The 12,803-nt window shown below is 39.9% G+C and overlaps 1 protein-coding gene across 1 annotated transcript in view; it reads right to left on the minus strand.

Annotated features, from left to right (window-relative positions):
* Window positions 1-12,332, minus strand: part of SYNPR (synaptoporin) — a 364,805-nt gene extending 352,473 nt beyond the window's left edge. The window contains exons 1-2 of the mRNA XM_037136098.2: window positions 12,077-12,332; window positions 11,898-11,963 (exon numbers count right to left, since the gene is read on the minus strand). Of these exons, the coding sequence (XP_036991993.2) occupies window positions 11,898-11,963; window positions 12,077-12,094 (84 nt within the window). The 5' untranslated portion in view covers window positions 12,095-12,332. The remainder of the gene's footprint in view (window positions 1-11,897; window positions 11,964-12,076) is intronic.
* Window positions 12,333-12,803: the final 471 nt, after the last annotated feature.

The following is a 12,803-nucleotide window of genomic DNA, read 5'->3' on the forward strand; positions in this document are numbered from 1 at the left end:
GTTTTCCAGTCATTAATTTATTTTTATCATTTAAACATGTCTTTGATATAGGTGAAATCCCTAGGGAACTCAAGGTTTTAGTGAGGTTGATTTGCCCCTGAACACATCCAAAGTCTGTGGTTGAACCCAGGAATGTGGCCCTGAAGCCAGCACATCCCAAATAACATTTATAGTCACTACTCATCAAACCACCACTTTTTCTAGTTTAAATATCTTCCAAGATCTCCATTCTTCACTCAGATCATGAGTTTGTGCCCAGTTATTCTCTGGTATCACTCTTTCTTCCATTATACCTTTTATATACTTTTTATACTTCCCTTATACTTTTTCACTTTTTCTGGATATCAGCTTCAAAAAGGATTCTATGGGTATTGTCAACTATCAGGTGCAGGCGAAGCCATCAGGTGAATTAAAGGAATGAAATACAGCCAGGCAGTTGCACGGTAGACCAGGTGGATGTATGAGCACTTATTGTTAAAGCCATAGAGGGTATGTCATTTTATTTGGCATGCAGATCCTAAAAAAAAAACAAATTCAAAGAGTGGCATCTCTCTCTCTCTCTCTCTCACACACACACACACACACACACACACGCATGCGCACACTGGGCAGATAAAATTTGTTTGCTCCTCTTGTATCTGTGATGGAACCTGTATGACTTGAGTAATTTACCAAGCACCCAAATAGAATCTATATTTCCATAATCTTGCTAAATATTCAGATCCTTTCTGAATTCTACAGAACTTTTTTATAGACATGTGTTAACAACACATCCTTGAACTTGAATTTCTTTATAAAATGGATCAGTGAATAAAGATTTTGTTAGGAAAGATAGATAAGTTCAGTAAAATTTTTGCTGGTAATGGGAGTATTTTTTAAGAAGTAAAAAGGTTCCTGAGAAGATGTGTATATCCCTAGTCATTATAAGAGCATTTAAATTTTGCTTTGTGCTCTGATAGCATGAGATAGTAGAAAGGGACTTAATTCCTAATTAAATTCCTAATTTAATTCCTAATTTAATTCCTAATTCCTGAATTAGGAATTAAAGGACATGATTTTAAGAATAAATTACATATATTGCCCTTGCTGTTTTCACTGAGGAAATCATTTACTTCAAGACATGGAGGTAATGAGTGATCGCTATTAATGAGAGGTAACTTGGAAAAATGATTAAGAACAAAGAGTCTGGCATCAAATTGCCTGGTCTCAAATCCTGGCTCATCACATACTAGCTGTATGACTTCAGTCAAGTTGTTTGACCCCTCCAGGTCTCAGTTTCTTCACCTGTAAAAGGGGTTATTGTTTTGTCCTTCAAAGGTAATTGTGAGAGTAGGTGAAATAATGTATGTATAGCATCTAATATAAAGCTTGTCTCTGTGTGTTAATGTTACTACTACTTGTATATATTTTATAATCTCACAACCAACATTCTCCAAATGAAAAGATAACAGAAACAAAAAATGATGCAATAATATATTGAGCAAACTTTGTACTGTGCTAGAAATTTTAGGAATGCTGAATTGTATTTGTCATCACCTTGAACAAAGTCTTCTTTACTTACAGTTACCAAACACTCTGCTGGAGTTTTTATATGTACTATCTCACTTAACCCTCACAGCAATCAAAAGATAGGACTCCTACAATCCTCATCTGATGGCTGCAGAACTAAGGTTCAGAACAATCATGCAACCTGCTCAATGTCCCAGAGCTGGAAAGAAGAGCCAGGATTCCAGCAAGAGGATATTTCAAAGCTCACAGTCCTTCAAGCCCTGGGCTATCTTTCAGTTTTCTCCAAGTGATTCTTGTCATCAACCAATTCCTCACCTTTCCTTTCTCAAACAAACAGCACCTATCATACCAAGCAAGCCAATGACTCTTCATGAGTAAATATTCATGACAAAAAAATTAATTTGGAAAGAAATATTAAATTTGAAACAAAAAAACACACACATGCTTTTCTCTTTTCTACCTCATTAATAAACACAAGGGCACAGTTAATGTACACTTCTAATATGGTCTTCTAACATGAACAGCTAGAATTGAATTAACCTAACAATATATGAACAAAGGTGAGATGTATGTTATTTGGAGAAATATTTTTTCCTTCACAAGTGGGATATTTCATAACTTCCCATAATTCCTTTCAGGAAGAGGCTTTTCAAATGATGGACAAGATGGCACAAGCTGGTGGAGCCCCATGAGTCAAAGGACCCAAGGTAAACCCTTCAGATAATGTCATCATTGTGATTCCACCAATGGTCCCCTCATCAGAGATCCCAGAAGTGCTGGTCCCCATTCCCCAAAGTTGCTACATCTTCTTGACAAAAGTTCTAGTGTTACCTTAATGGAAGAAATGTCAGTGAAAATAATCATTTATTCTTCCACCAGACGTGTAGAGCTCTTCTGAGCCTAGCATGCCCATGACTTGAAAAACTGGCCCTCCGATTTCTCCCAATGGAAGAACAGTCTAGGGAGCCCAATTTGAATCTCAAGACACTTGTTATTTAGGCCACAAGAAACAGGATCAGCAGGGGACATCTGATGCATAGGCAGCTAATCCATAGCCTGATATGGCCTGGGGCTGAGAGCTGTGTCAAAACTGAAAAAATTATAGCTGAGCCAGTCATATGGTTTCTCCTAGGACATAAGCTTAGAATCACAGGGAGAATAAGCTAAATGAGAAGCAGAAAGGAGACACACAAAGAGAGCACACAGGACAGTGGTCAAGTCACAATCCCAGCAGTACTTCTCCTAAAACCATTGTGCTCATGGTCTGGAGCTCAGGGTATGTGGACTGGGCCTGTTTTGGGCCTCGCACTTTTATTTCTGTAAGAGGAGTCCTCCTGTACATGCAGTGTATATGATCTAGCTGCCCTCTACTTGACACTTGAGTCAGCCTGGGTAAGTCACTCTCCTCCACAACCAAGAGTAATGGCTAAACAACTATTTCTATGTAAGTCTTCATAATTCCTCTCCACAATGAAAATCATGAAAGGGAATTTGCACTGCATCCAATATATTCTCAGGGATGCATTTACAAGGAGACCCCAAAAAGAAATTTATTTATTAAAAAATTGTGTATTTATTTTTGCATGCTTAAACATCAGTCACCTGCAAACTACTCTCCATTTGATGCAATACACCTATCAAGACATTTTATCCACTGCTCAAAACAGTTTTTGAAATTGTCAATTTTGATGCCTGTTAGTGCTTCTGCCATTTCCTGTTTCATCTCTTCCACATTGATCAAACATTTCCCTTTGAGCACTTTTTTTCATCTGGGGAAGCCAAAAAAGTCACTTGGGACAAGATGTGGTAAATAGGGAGGGTAGGGCACTGGGATCATGCCATTTTTTTCTTTTTGTCTTTCCAAAAACTGCTGAACATTCAGTGCAGTGTGGGCAGGTGCCCTTGTAAGCCCTCCATCATGAAATGAGCAACCGTTGAAAGAATTTTAAAAAATGTTCACTGAAGCCAAACACAGCCTCTCACAACAACACCAGCTGGTACACTGATACAGGTGTGTTCCTAGAGCACTCACCTAGTGGTGGGAGACTGTACTATAAGGGGTCCATCCTTCGGAAGATAATTCTGGATTTTGGTGGTCTCCTCTCATATTCATTGCCCATTCTCTTTCTTTCCTTCTTTCTTCCCTCACTTTTTCCAATCACTTCATTCATTAAGCACTTACCATCTGGGTGATTTGTGAATGTCACCGGAGTTGTTCCTGTTATCTGGCAGTTAGAAATTTAGAATGTACTTATGGATGAGACAAACAAGATCCCTGCCCTCACTGAGCAGATGGTCTGGTTGAGAAGCTGAAATGTAAACAAGTCATTAAAGAGTGTGCTCTGACAGCCTTCAGACTTCATCTAATGGCAACCCCTACTCACTGAGGTCCTCACCCCAAAATGAAATCTAAGCAGATATTGGAAGGCACCAAAGGAATTTGCCAGCTAAAAGGGTTTTGGTGAAGAAAAGAGAGGGAAATTATTTTAGGCAGAGGAAGTAGCTTGTGCAAAAGTCCATCCGATAAGGAAGAAACCAGCCCCAAAAATCTAAGAAATATGAAATGTGTACAGAGCAAGAATTTGGCTTCTCTATAAGATCTAAAATGGGTGAAGGTGGACATTCACAAACTTTGATGGTGCATCAGTTTCAACTGGCAACGTCTGTCTTTCTTGTAGGTTCCCAAGAGACCGAAGAGATTGGGGCAGAGGCTAGAGGGTGGATGGTGGTTGGGAAAGACTTAGCCCCTTAGTAAGCAGAGATCAGGCACTTATACTTTAGCCTCACCCTTCTCTCCAAGGCAATTATCTTATAGTTTTCGGAGTCACTTAGATTAGAAAAACATATTGATCATCACCATCATCACAATGATTTTTACTTCTGGAGGATATCCAATAGTTTACAAAGTGTTTTCCATGCTTTATCTCACCTAAAATTTCCAAAACTCTGGTAGGCAAAGAGTATTGTCCCCAACATTCAGGTAAGGAAAGAGGTCTCAAAGGAATGGTAAGATAATAGAATGAACAAGAATAATTACAAATACAACCCAGGTTAAATACATGCTTACTGAAGGTGAAAACTTGTAGCAGGTAGTGGTTCTGTAAAAATGTTCCCTAGAGACTTTTCAGTATTTTTTCTACTAACACATGATCAGTTTCATACCTGGATCCAGGAAAATGTGAATTCTCTGGGGAACAGAGAACTAAGCATGGTGCCCCTACTTGAGCATCAGTCCAGGGTTCTTCCCATATTCCCTTCCATCTAGCAGACTCCCAAGGGCCAGGTACACCTGGGTAGGAGTTTGTGGTTACAAGTACCCATGGTTGATCCTGTAGGGACCTTCATCTGGAGAATTCTGCTGGACAAACTATAACTCTTTCAAGGGTAAGCCATGTTTATGGATTATGATTTGGAAAAGATCAGGAAAATTTTTGCTCTACAACTCAAGAAAAAACTTCCTAGAACTGAGCACCTATAGTTCTTCCACTAGAATTTTTCCTTTAGGATCAACATTGACCTCTCAGGAATGTTCTTTGAAGTGAGAATATTTCAAGGAGCAAATCCTTGGAGTAACTCATGCCATAGTAGAAATAACCATGGCAACATGAGTTAGAGGTAGAGGGCTCAAAAGAGGTGCTAGCAAGAGGGAACACAGATTTCCTGCTTCAGAATTTTGCCAATACTCTAATTTACAAGTTAGTCATAATGTTCCAAATTACTCTCTGATGCATTACTACTCCTCTTTCCATCATCAGCCAAATCATCCCAATTCTCATTATCATCATCACCTCCATAGTCATATAAGTTTGTTCAGGACTTATAGTCCAGGCACTGTGCAAGGCTGTTTACTTGGATTAAGTAATTTAATTATTTATAGCAACCTTTTGAAGTAAGAACTATTACCAGCCCCATTTTGCAGATGAGAAAAATGAAACTTAGTGAAGGTTACCAAGCTAGTAAAGAATAAAGTCAGGATTCAATTCTATAAGAAGTATTTTTCTCTTTTTTCTATATTTATGAGCCCAAACACCAATTGTCTTAATAAGCCCAGAAGAGCATTAAGTGATGAATTCATTAGCACACTGGTGAGTTGCTCTTTTATGGTAAATATGTTTAGTGATTCACATTCCAGTTGACATGGTTTTTGTCACTAATTGTGAGGCTAGAAAGTTATAATTAAATTCTCATTAACATAGCTTTGAAATTGCATCATACCCCCATTAGCAGATTGCTGGGCATAACTTAATAAGTTGTTGCCTTGACTGGTATGGCTTAGTGGACTTGTCCCACTAAGTGGACTTGTCCCCAATGTGGAACAATGTCCCACAAACCAAAAGATCTCTGATTAGATTCCCAGTCAGGGTACATGCCTGGGTTGTGGGCAAGGTACCCAGTTGCAGGCATGCAAGAGGTAACCAATCTATGTTTCTCTCATACATCCATGTTTCTCTTCCTCCCGCCCTCTCTAAAATTAATAAAAATAAAATATTTAAGTAAGTTGTGTGTTAGAATTTCCTTTCTTGTTTATACTTGGGGTGGGGGGGAGGCTGTCTGACTTGTGCACACAGATTTTTTAAGAAAAGAGAAAAAATGACTAAGAATAAGATTAAAGTCTTTTGATACATATTTAACTTGAAAAATGCTGTATTTTAATGGAAACCTACTATACCTTGGTTAATTAATAACCAACAGAAAATAAAAGACAATCACTGTCTATTGAGTTCATCTCTAAATACAAACACTACTTGTCATTTCCAGAGAAGTCTTCAAATACACATGTTACTGGTTGAAATAAACACTATAAAACATAATACTATCTTCCCTTTAAAGTTTCTTTGAGAATTAGGTATAAGATAAAGCAGGTGCCTGTGACCCTGAAGGAAGCAGAAGAGTGTAGCACTTAAGAGAATAGTTTGGAAGAAGAATGACCAAATCTTGATCTTGCTGTTTTCTCTAATTTTGTCCTGATGAGTTGAGTTATTTAACATCCCTGAGTTTCATGGGGGAAATGTGAATATTAGAGTTATACAGACTCACATGATATATAGAAAGTACTGAAATACAGTGCCTCATCTGAAGCCTGCATGATAAAGGTGGCTTCTCTCATTAGGAGTTTAAAATGTTGGCTATAGCCCTGGCTGGTGTAGCTCAGTGGATTGAGCACGGGCCTGTGAAACAGACAATTGCGATTTGATTCCCAGTCAGGGCACATGCCAGGGTTGCAGACCGGTTCCCAGCAGGGGACACACGAAAGGCAACCATACATTGATGTTTCTCTCCCTCTCTCCTTCTCTTCCCCTCTAAAGATAAATAAATAAATAAAAATCTTTAAAAAATTATTAAAATGTTGGCTATAATTAGATGAGATGAGATGAGATAAGATTAGAGGAGATTAGATTACCATGCTTCACTTTGTACTACCAATAATATGATTATAATGCTATTAATATTAAGTAAGCAGTATGATGTTTGCTTGGAAAATAGCTCGGAATTTTGATTAGGAAATGAAGATTATGTAAAGCAGATGCCTCCATTTAAATCAAGTACACCTATACTTCATATATCAAACATATTACATCTCTGGAGTAGCTGGCCTTGCTTGGAAAAGCAGAAAAGAAAGGCACCACAGAAATGTGAAGTCCAAGGGTGGTAGCAGATATGCAAGTGCTGGAAGCAACCTAAGTGCCCATCAGTAAATGAGTTGATCAAAAAATGATGGTACATTTACACATTGAAATCCTCTGCAGCAGAAAGAAAGAAGGAGCTCCTACCCTTTGCAACAGCATGGATGGACCTGGAGAGCATTATGCTAAGTGAAATAAGCCAGGAGGGGAGGGACAAATATTATATGATCTCACCTTTAACTGAAATATAATCAACAACAACAACAACAAAACAAGCAAAGTATAACCAGAGACATTGAAATTAAGAACAATCTGACAGTAACCAGAGGGGATATGAGAAAGGATAATGGGGGGAAGGGTTTTTAGGAACTACTATGAAGGACACATGGACAAAACCAAGGGGGAGGGTGTAAGCAAGGGAGGGAGGTGGGTTTGGCTGGGGTTGGGGAGTGTTGGGGGGGAAATACAGACAACTGTAATTAGACAACAATAAAATAATTTAATAATAATAAAATAATAATTTCTAATGTGAAAAAATAAAAAATATATTAAAAATTCAGGGTGTATGTCAAGAATAAGAATGAGAAGAGTATCAGGCAAGTTGACTCTGCAGTTAATTCTATAACAACTTAGTCTGGACCTATAGCATTGTGTGGGAAGACTATGCCAATGAAGCAAATGTCATTTTGAAGAGTTGAAGTCCTTTTGATGCCCTAACATCTGCATCAATTCTGTCCCTGGACAATGTGGATGTATTGGGGTCCCCTAGGTCCATTATACAAATCCACAAGTGCAGATCCAGAACTTTGTAAATAGTAGAGATAAGAAAAGATATGCTAACAAAATCATTTTAAAGGGGAAAAACCCCACAGATCAAAGTCCTAATGGCAATGTACTCAAGTAACAAAATAAGAATCATCAGTGGAAGGCAGAATTATACCAATTTCTTTTTCAGAGTAAGTCTGAGAAATGGGGTAAATTCAACATACAGGGTCAGGCACAAATAATACCCCTTGTTTATTACAAAATCATAAGTATGTAATTCTGTAACTTGTATACACACACACACACACACATGCACATACATATATATTCTCAAATGATGGTTTAAGAGATTTTTCTGGACCTATTTTATCACCAGGGAATAAAGGAAACAGAGCACCAAAGTCAGAGCTGTGTCCTGATTTTTGGTTTTGACCCAAACTATAGTGAAAAGTCCCCTGACCTTATTTAAGTAAAGATTAAGAATTTGGGAGTTCTACCTCAAAATATTTGAAATTGTCTAAAACTTCTCCCTGAAGGCTTGACTTTCATATGTTATGTAGACTTTAAATCCACTGTATCCATGAGCTATTCCTAAGCAAAGAACATATAAGTAAAGCGCATTTTCTTCTAAGGTTATAAATCCAAAAGTGGAGATTGGCTTTAGAAGCAACAGTACTTCATATGGTCAATCCATAGGAAATAATTGAAAATATGAATTATTTTTAAGAATCACTCATGTGTACACTGTGGACAAGGGATATGCCTATGGTTCTTCTAGAATACCACTGCTTTCCTTCACCCTCGCCTTTTCTCTCCCCTTCACACCTTAAATTACTTCATAAAAATCTATTTTAACAATTTAGTGGTATATAATTATACTTTATACTCATACAAATCACACACATGCACACAAAGACAAGCTCTACTTTCAATTTTTTATTTTTACAAAAATAGAATTGTACTCTGCATTACTTTGAAATCTTATTGAATAAATTTTCCATATGTTGATTAAAAAATGAAAATCACTTTCTTCTATTTAAAATTTTTAGCAAACACTAAGAATAAAAGTTTTTCTCAATTTTCTAAAAATTTTTATTTATTTGTTAGACAGAGGGAAAGGGAGGGAGAGGGAAAGAAACATCACTGCATGGTTGCCTCTTCTATGCCCCCTACTGGGGACCTGTACCTGCAACCCAGGCATGTGCCTGGGAATCGAACTGGCAACCATTTGGTTTGCAGGCCATCACTCAGTCCACTTAGCCACATCAGCCAGGGTTTCACACTTACTTTTATCAAACACAATTACATATATTGACCTCCAGGTACATGCTTATTAATTTACCTCATTCTTTTTAAAGGCACGATAATATAATATTTCACAATATGTGAATCATACTTTTAGGATTGTTCTATTAATGACTTACTAATGCTTCCTCTACAAATTATGTTGCAGTAAATATTCTGAATGTAAACCCTTTAAATAAACTGATTTCTACAGCATAAATACAGAAACAAAAGGACTGTAGTTTAAAGACTTTAAAGAATACCAACCTTAAATCTCCATCACAGAATGAGAGAAACTGGGATATTTTTAGTGCTCTGTCACTATAGATTTACATTTTTTTTTTGTTGATCACTTACTGTTCACCAACCACCATGAAAAGCACTAATGGGAAACAGAAAAATAGAACAAATTTCCTGCCATCTAAGAGGTCACACTCTCATTGCAATATCTCCTACAGAAAAGGATCTCAGAGTACCTCTTCATGCCACTGCATGTGCATAAAACATGTTTTCTTCCCCCCTCTCCACGGTGTTCAACTTCCTCTTTCTCTGCAACTAACCTCTCTCTGCTCCCATGTCTCTCTACCTTAGCTCTTTTAAAATGTAGATCAACTAACTTACTTTTTGTCCATTATTCCGGTTCTCTTTCACAAATCAGAGGCTAATAACTGATGTCAACGCCCTTCTTTTTAGAGCCTTAGAGGCCAAAAGAGAGAGGGAAAGATTATACATATTTTAAATGTAATAACTTCTCTCCTATTCCCACCCCCCACACACACCACCACCACCAAAAATAACAACTATAATGCAATGTGATAAATTTTCATGGATGAATGGATGGATGGGTAAATGAAAAAATGAATGAAATGTAACAAAAGCCCAAAGAATGGGGTGTCTCATTCAGTCTGGGGGAGAGGAAAGGGGAAGGAGTAATTATAACAGAAGTCATCATTAGGGGTAATATTTTAGCTAAGGTTAAAAGATAAACAGTTTTTTCTAGGCTTAGGGTATGAGGGCATTACATACAGTATGAACAGATATAGCAAAAGCTTTAAGGTAAAATGTACTTTTGAGTTTGAAGGGAGATAAGGGAAATGGTCCTCCAACTTTAATATGCATGAGAATTATCCAGGGCACTTATTCCAAATGTAAATTCATGGGAAAGCACTCATCTTCTCAATATTTTTATTGATGTCTGGAAATCTTCATTTAAAAAAGTCATCTAGGTTTGTCAGCCTTTGAAATATATTGGTACAGGCTGTGTGGTGAGTCATGACATGAAATAATATTGCAACAGGATTGAAGAGAAGAAAATTAATGTTTCAGGTAATTGACAATGTGAGTCAAGAAGAGATTATGTCAGAAAAATAATGTCAGGTTTTTGAGTGGCTTGGCAGTGGAGCTATACTTTTAATCAAAAACACCACTGTGTCACAGGGAACATTTATTGAGTAGCTGAATAAATGAATGTGGACAGAATTCTGAGAAAGCCAACTGAAAGTTTCCTATACTGTGAGCACTGTTTGGTTTGTTTAACTTGGCTGTAAAGGAAACAGTTTTAGAATAGCCATCCCAGAACCTCTAGTTCAAGCTTTCCAAATGCTGTTTTGATATATATCAAATTGATACAATCATGCATTTTATGCAGGTCTGTAAATAAGCAAGTGTGATTATCCTGCACATCATCCATGTAAACAGGCACCACAATATCTCCTACAGAAAAATATCTCTTTCTCTTGTGCAGCCAGAGACAGATTCTAGCCCTGGGAGGTAAGATCTGGTCAGACAACACGCTCTTACATAATTTCCCAGCTAGTCAGTGGTAGGGTCTGCGATTAATGTTACATGACCGGCTTTGAACTTCCCATTCAGATAGGTTCACTTGCCTTTCAGAGCTCCTAGCAAGAGGGAATGTGTGACCTGCAGATTTCACTGTGAATAACCATCAACCAAGCCGACAACACTAACATTGCTCTGTGGCCCTGTGAGTTTCTCTGCCTCACTCCTCTGTCATTAGCCAAGTTGTCATTGGACTGTCAGAGTGGTTTTTTGGTTTTTGTTTTTTAAGAGACAAATAATAGAACTTCACAAAGACAGGTCGATAAAGAAAGCTACACAAATGAGAGATCTTTGAAGAAAAATCAGAAGAGGCCTTGAGAAACTATAACAGGAGGAAGGATTCGCAGTCTGTGGCCAGATATAGCCTGGCAGCTTCTCTGTCCCCGGAGCTTCATCAGAGCAGTTCACCACAGGCTTCCAGGGTCCCAGTCCAGGTGAAGAGCTGTCCCCGTGCTGATCAACTTTCCGCGCTTGGCCAAGTACTCCCACATGCTCCTCTCAACCCCGCCTAATCCCAGGTGAGCCTCCAAGCCCAGGTGAGCAGCCAAACCCAGAGACAGAGCCTCCCTCTGAGCCCCTCCCATCTCCACCTCAGGAGGAGGCATCTTTCATGAACCCGCGTGTTTGACAGCACTGAGGTGAGATGACACCTAGGCTAAGCACCTGCAAAAATTCGTCCACATTCACATCTCCAAGCGGTCGCTCGATCCTGTCCCCGGAATAGCACCTTGGAAGTGGGGAGGGTTGAAGGGAGAGGGGTGGGGGTTGTTAAACTCCGGACTTTGAGCAGAACCGAGCAGAGAGCACCCACCGGACCACTCCTCACCCAATGGTTGGCCGACTGGGCCCCCTCCCCGCACACGCACTGCTACTCACCAGTTCCAGAGCTCGCAGGAAGGCAAGGGGCTCCTTCAGCGCCTGGAAGGTGCCTGCTGAGGCCAGCTTTGTACGAAAGAGACAGGAGAGAGAAAGAGACAGAGTGAGGCAGGGTCTGGGGCGAGTCTCCGGAGCCGCAGGGTCCCCAGCACCAGCCGCCCTGCCCAGTTGCGTCCTACCTGACTCACAGGATCCATAGCTGGCTCTGTTCGGTCTACTCCCCCACCGGTTCCCTTTCAAGGGAAGTTCAAGGGACACCGCGGTCTCGTCCTCAGTGTCAAGAACCCTTCTCGGGGAGAGAGCGGTGAGGAGCGAGGCCGAAGAAGCACTGGGCAGGCAGGGCCCTAGGAGAGCGAGGTGCCCAGCGCTGGCTCTGCGCTCTGCGTTCCGCTAAACCTGCGCGCCGGAGCAGAGCCAAGAAGCCAAGGTCTGTGAGAGAAGGGCTGGGGTGGGAGAGCGGCCGAGGGGAGGGGAGAAAGCCAGCTGCCAGGAGAGGGCTGCCATTGGCCAGCTGCTATCTCCATGGGGAGGGTGAGGAGGTGGGCGAAGCAGAACTACAGACATTGGCGTTGGCTGCGCCCTGGGGCTCTGGGGAAACTTTGGGCTTTTGGTGGGGGAAGGCTGCTTGGCACCATAAGCCAGGAGGCTCTCTGCCTGAAGAAGAGGGTTCCAGGTTCAGAGAAAGGCACTTACACTTTACCTACGGAGTTGTGGTGAGTTCTGGTAACTTTGGAACACTAAATAAATAAATAAATAAATTTTAAAAATACAATTGTTGACTTGTCCAATTACCCCAGCCTTCATAGGAAGTTCTCCCTGTGGCCAGGCAGAGCTAGGTGCTGGGATACAGTAAAAAAACAGAATGAGCACTGCGTCCTCCCCCAAGGGGAAGCAGAGGGTCAGGAC

This window comes from Artibeus jamaicensis, unplaced genomic scaffold (genome assembly GCF_021234435.1).
Source record: "Artibeus jamaicensis isolate MK-2021 breed Jamaican fruit bat unplaced genomic scaffold, CSHL_Jam_final contig_519, whole genome shotgun sequence".
Taxonomy (NCBI): Eukaryota; Metazoa; Chordata; class Mammalia; order Chiroptera; family Phyllostomidae; genus Artibeus; species Artibeus jamaicensis.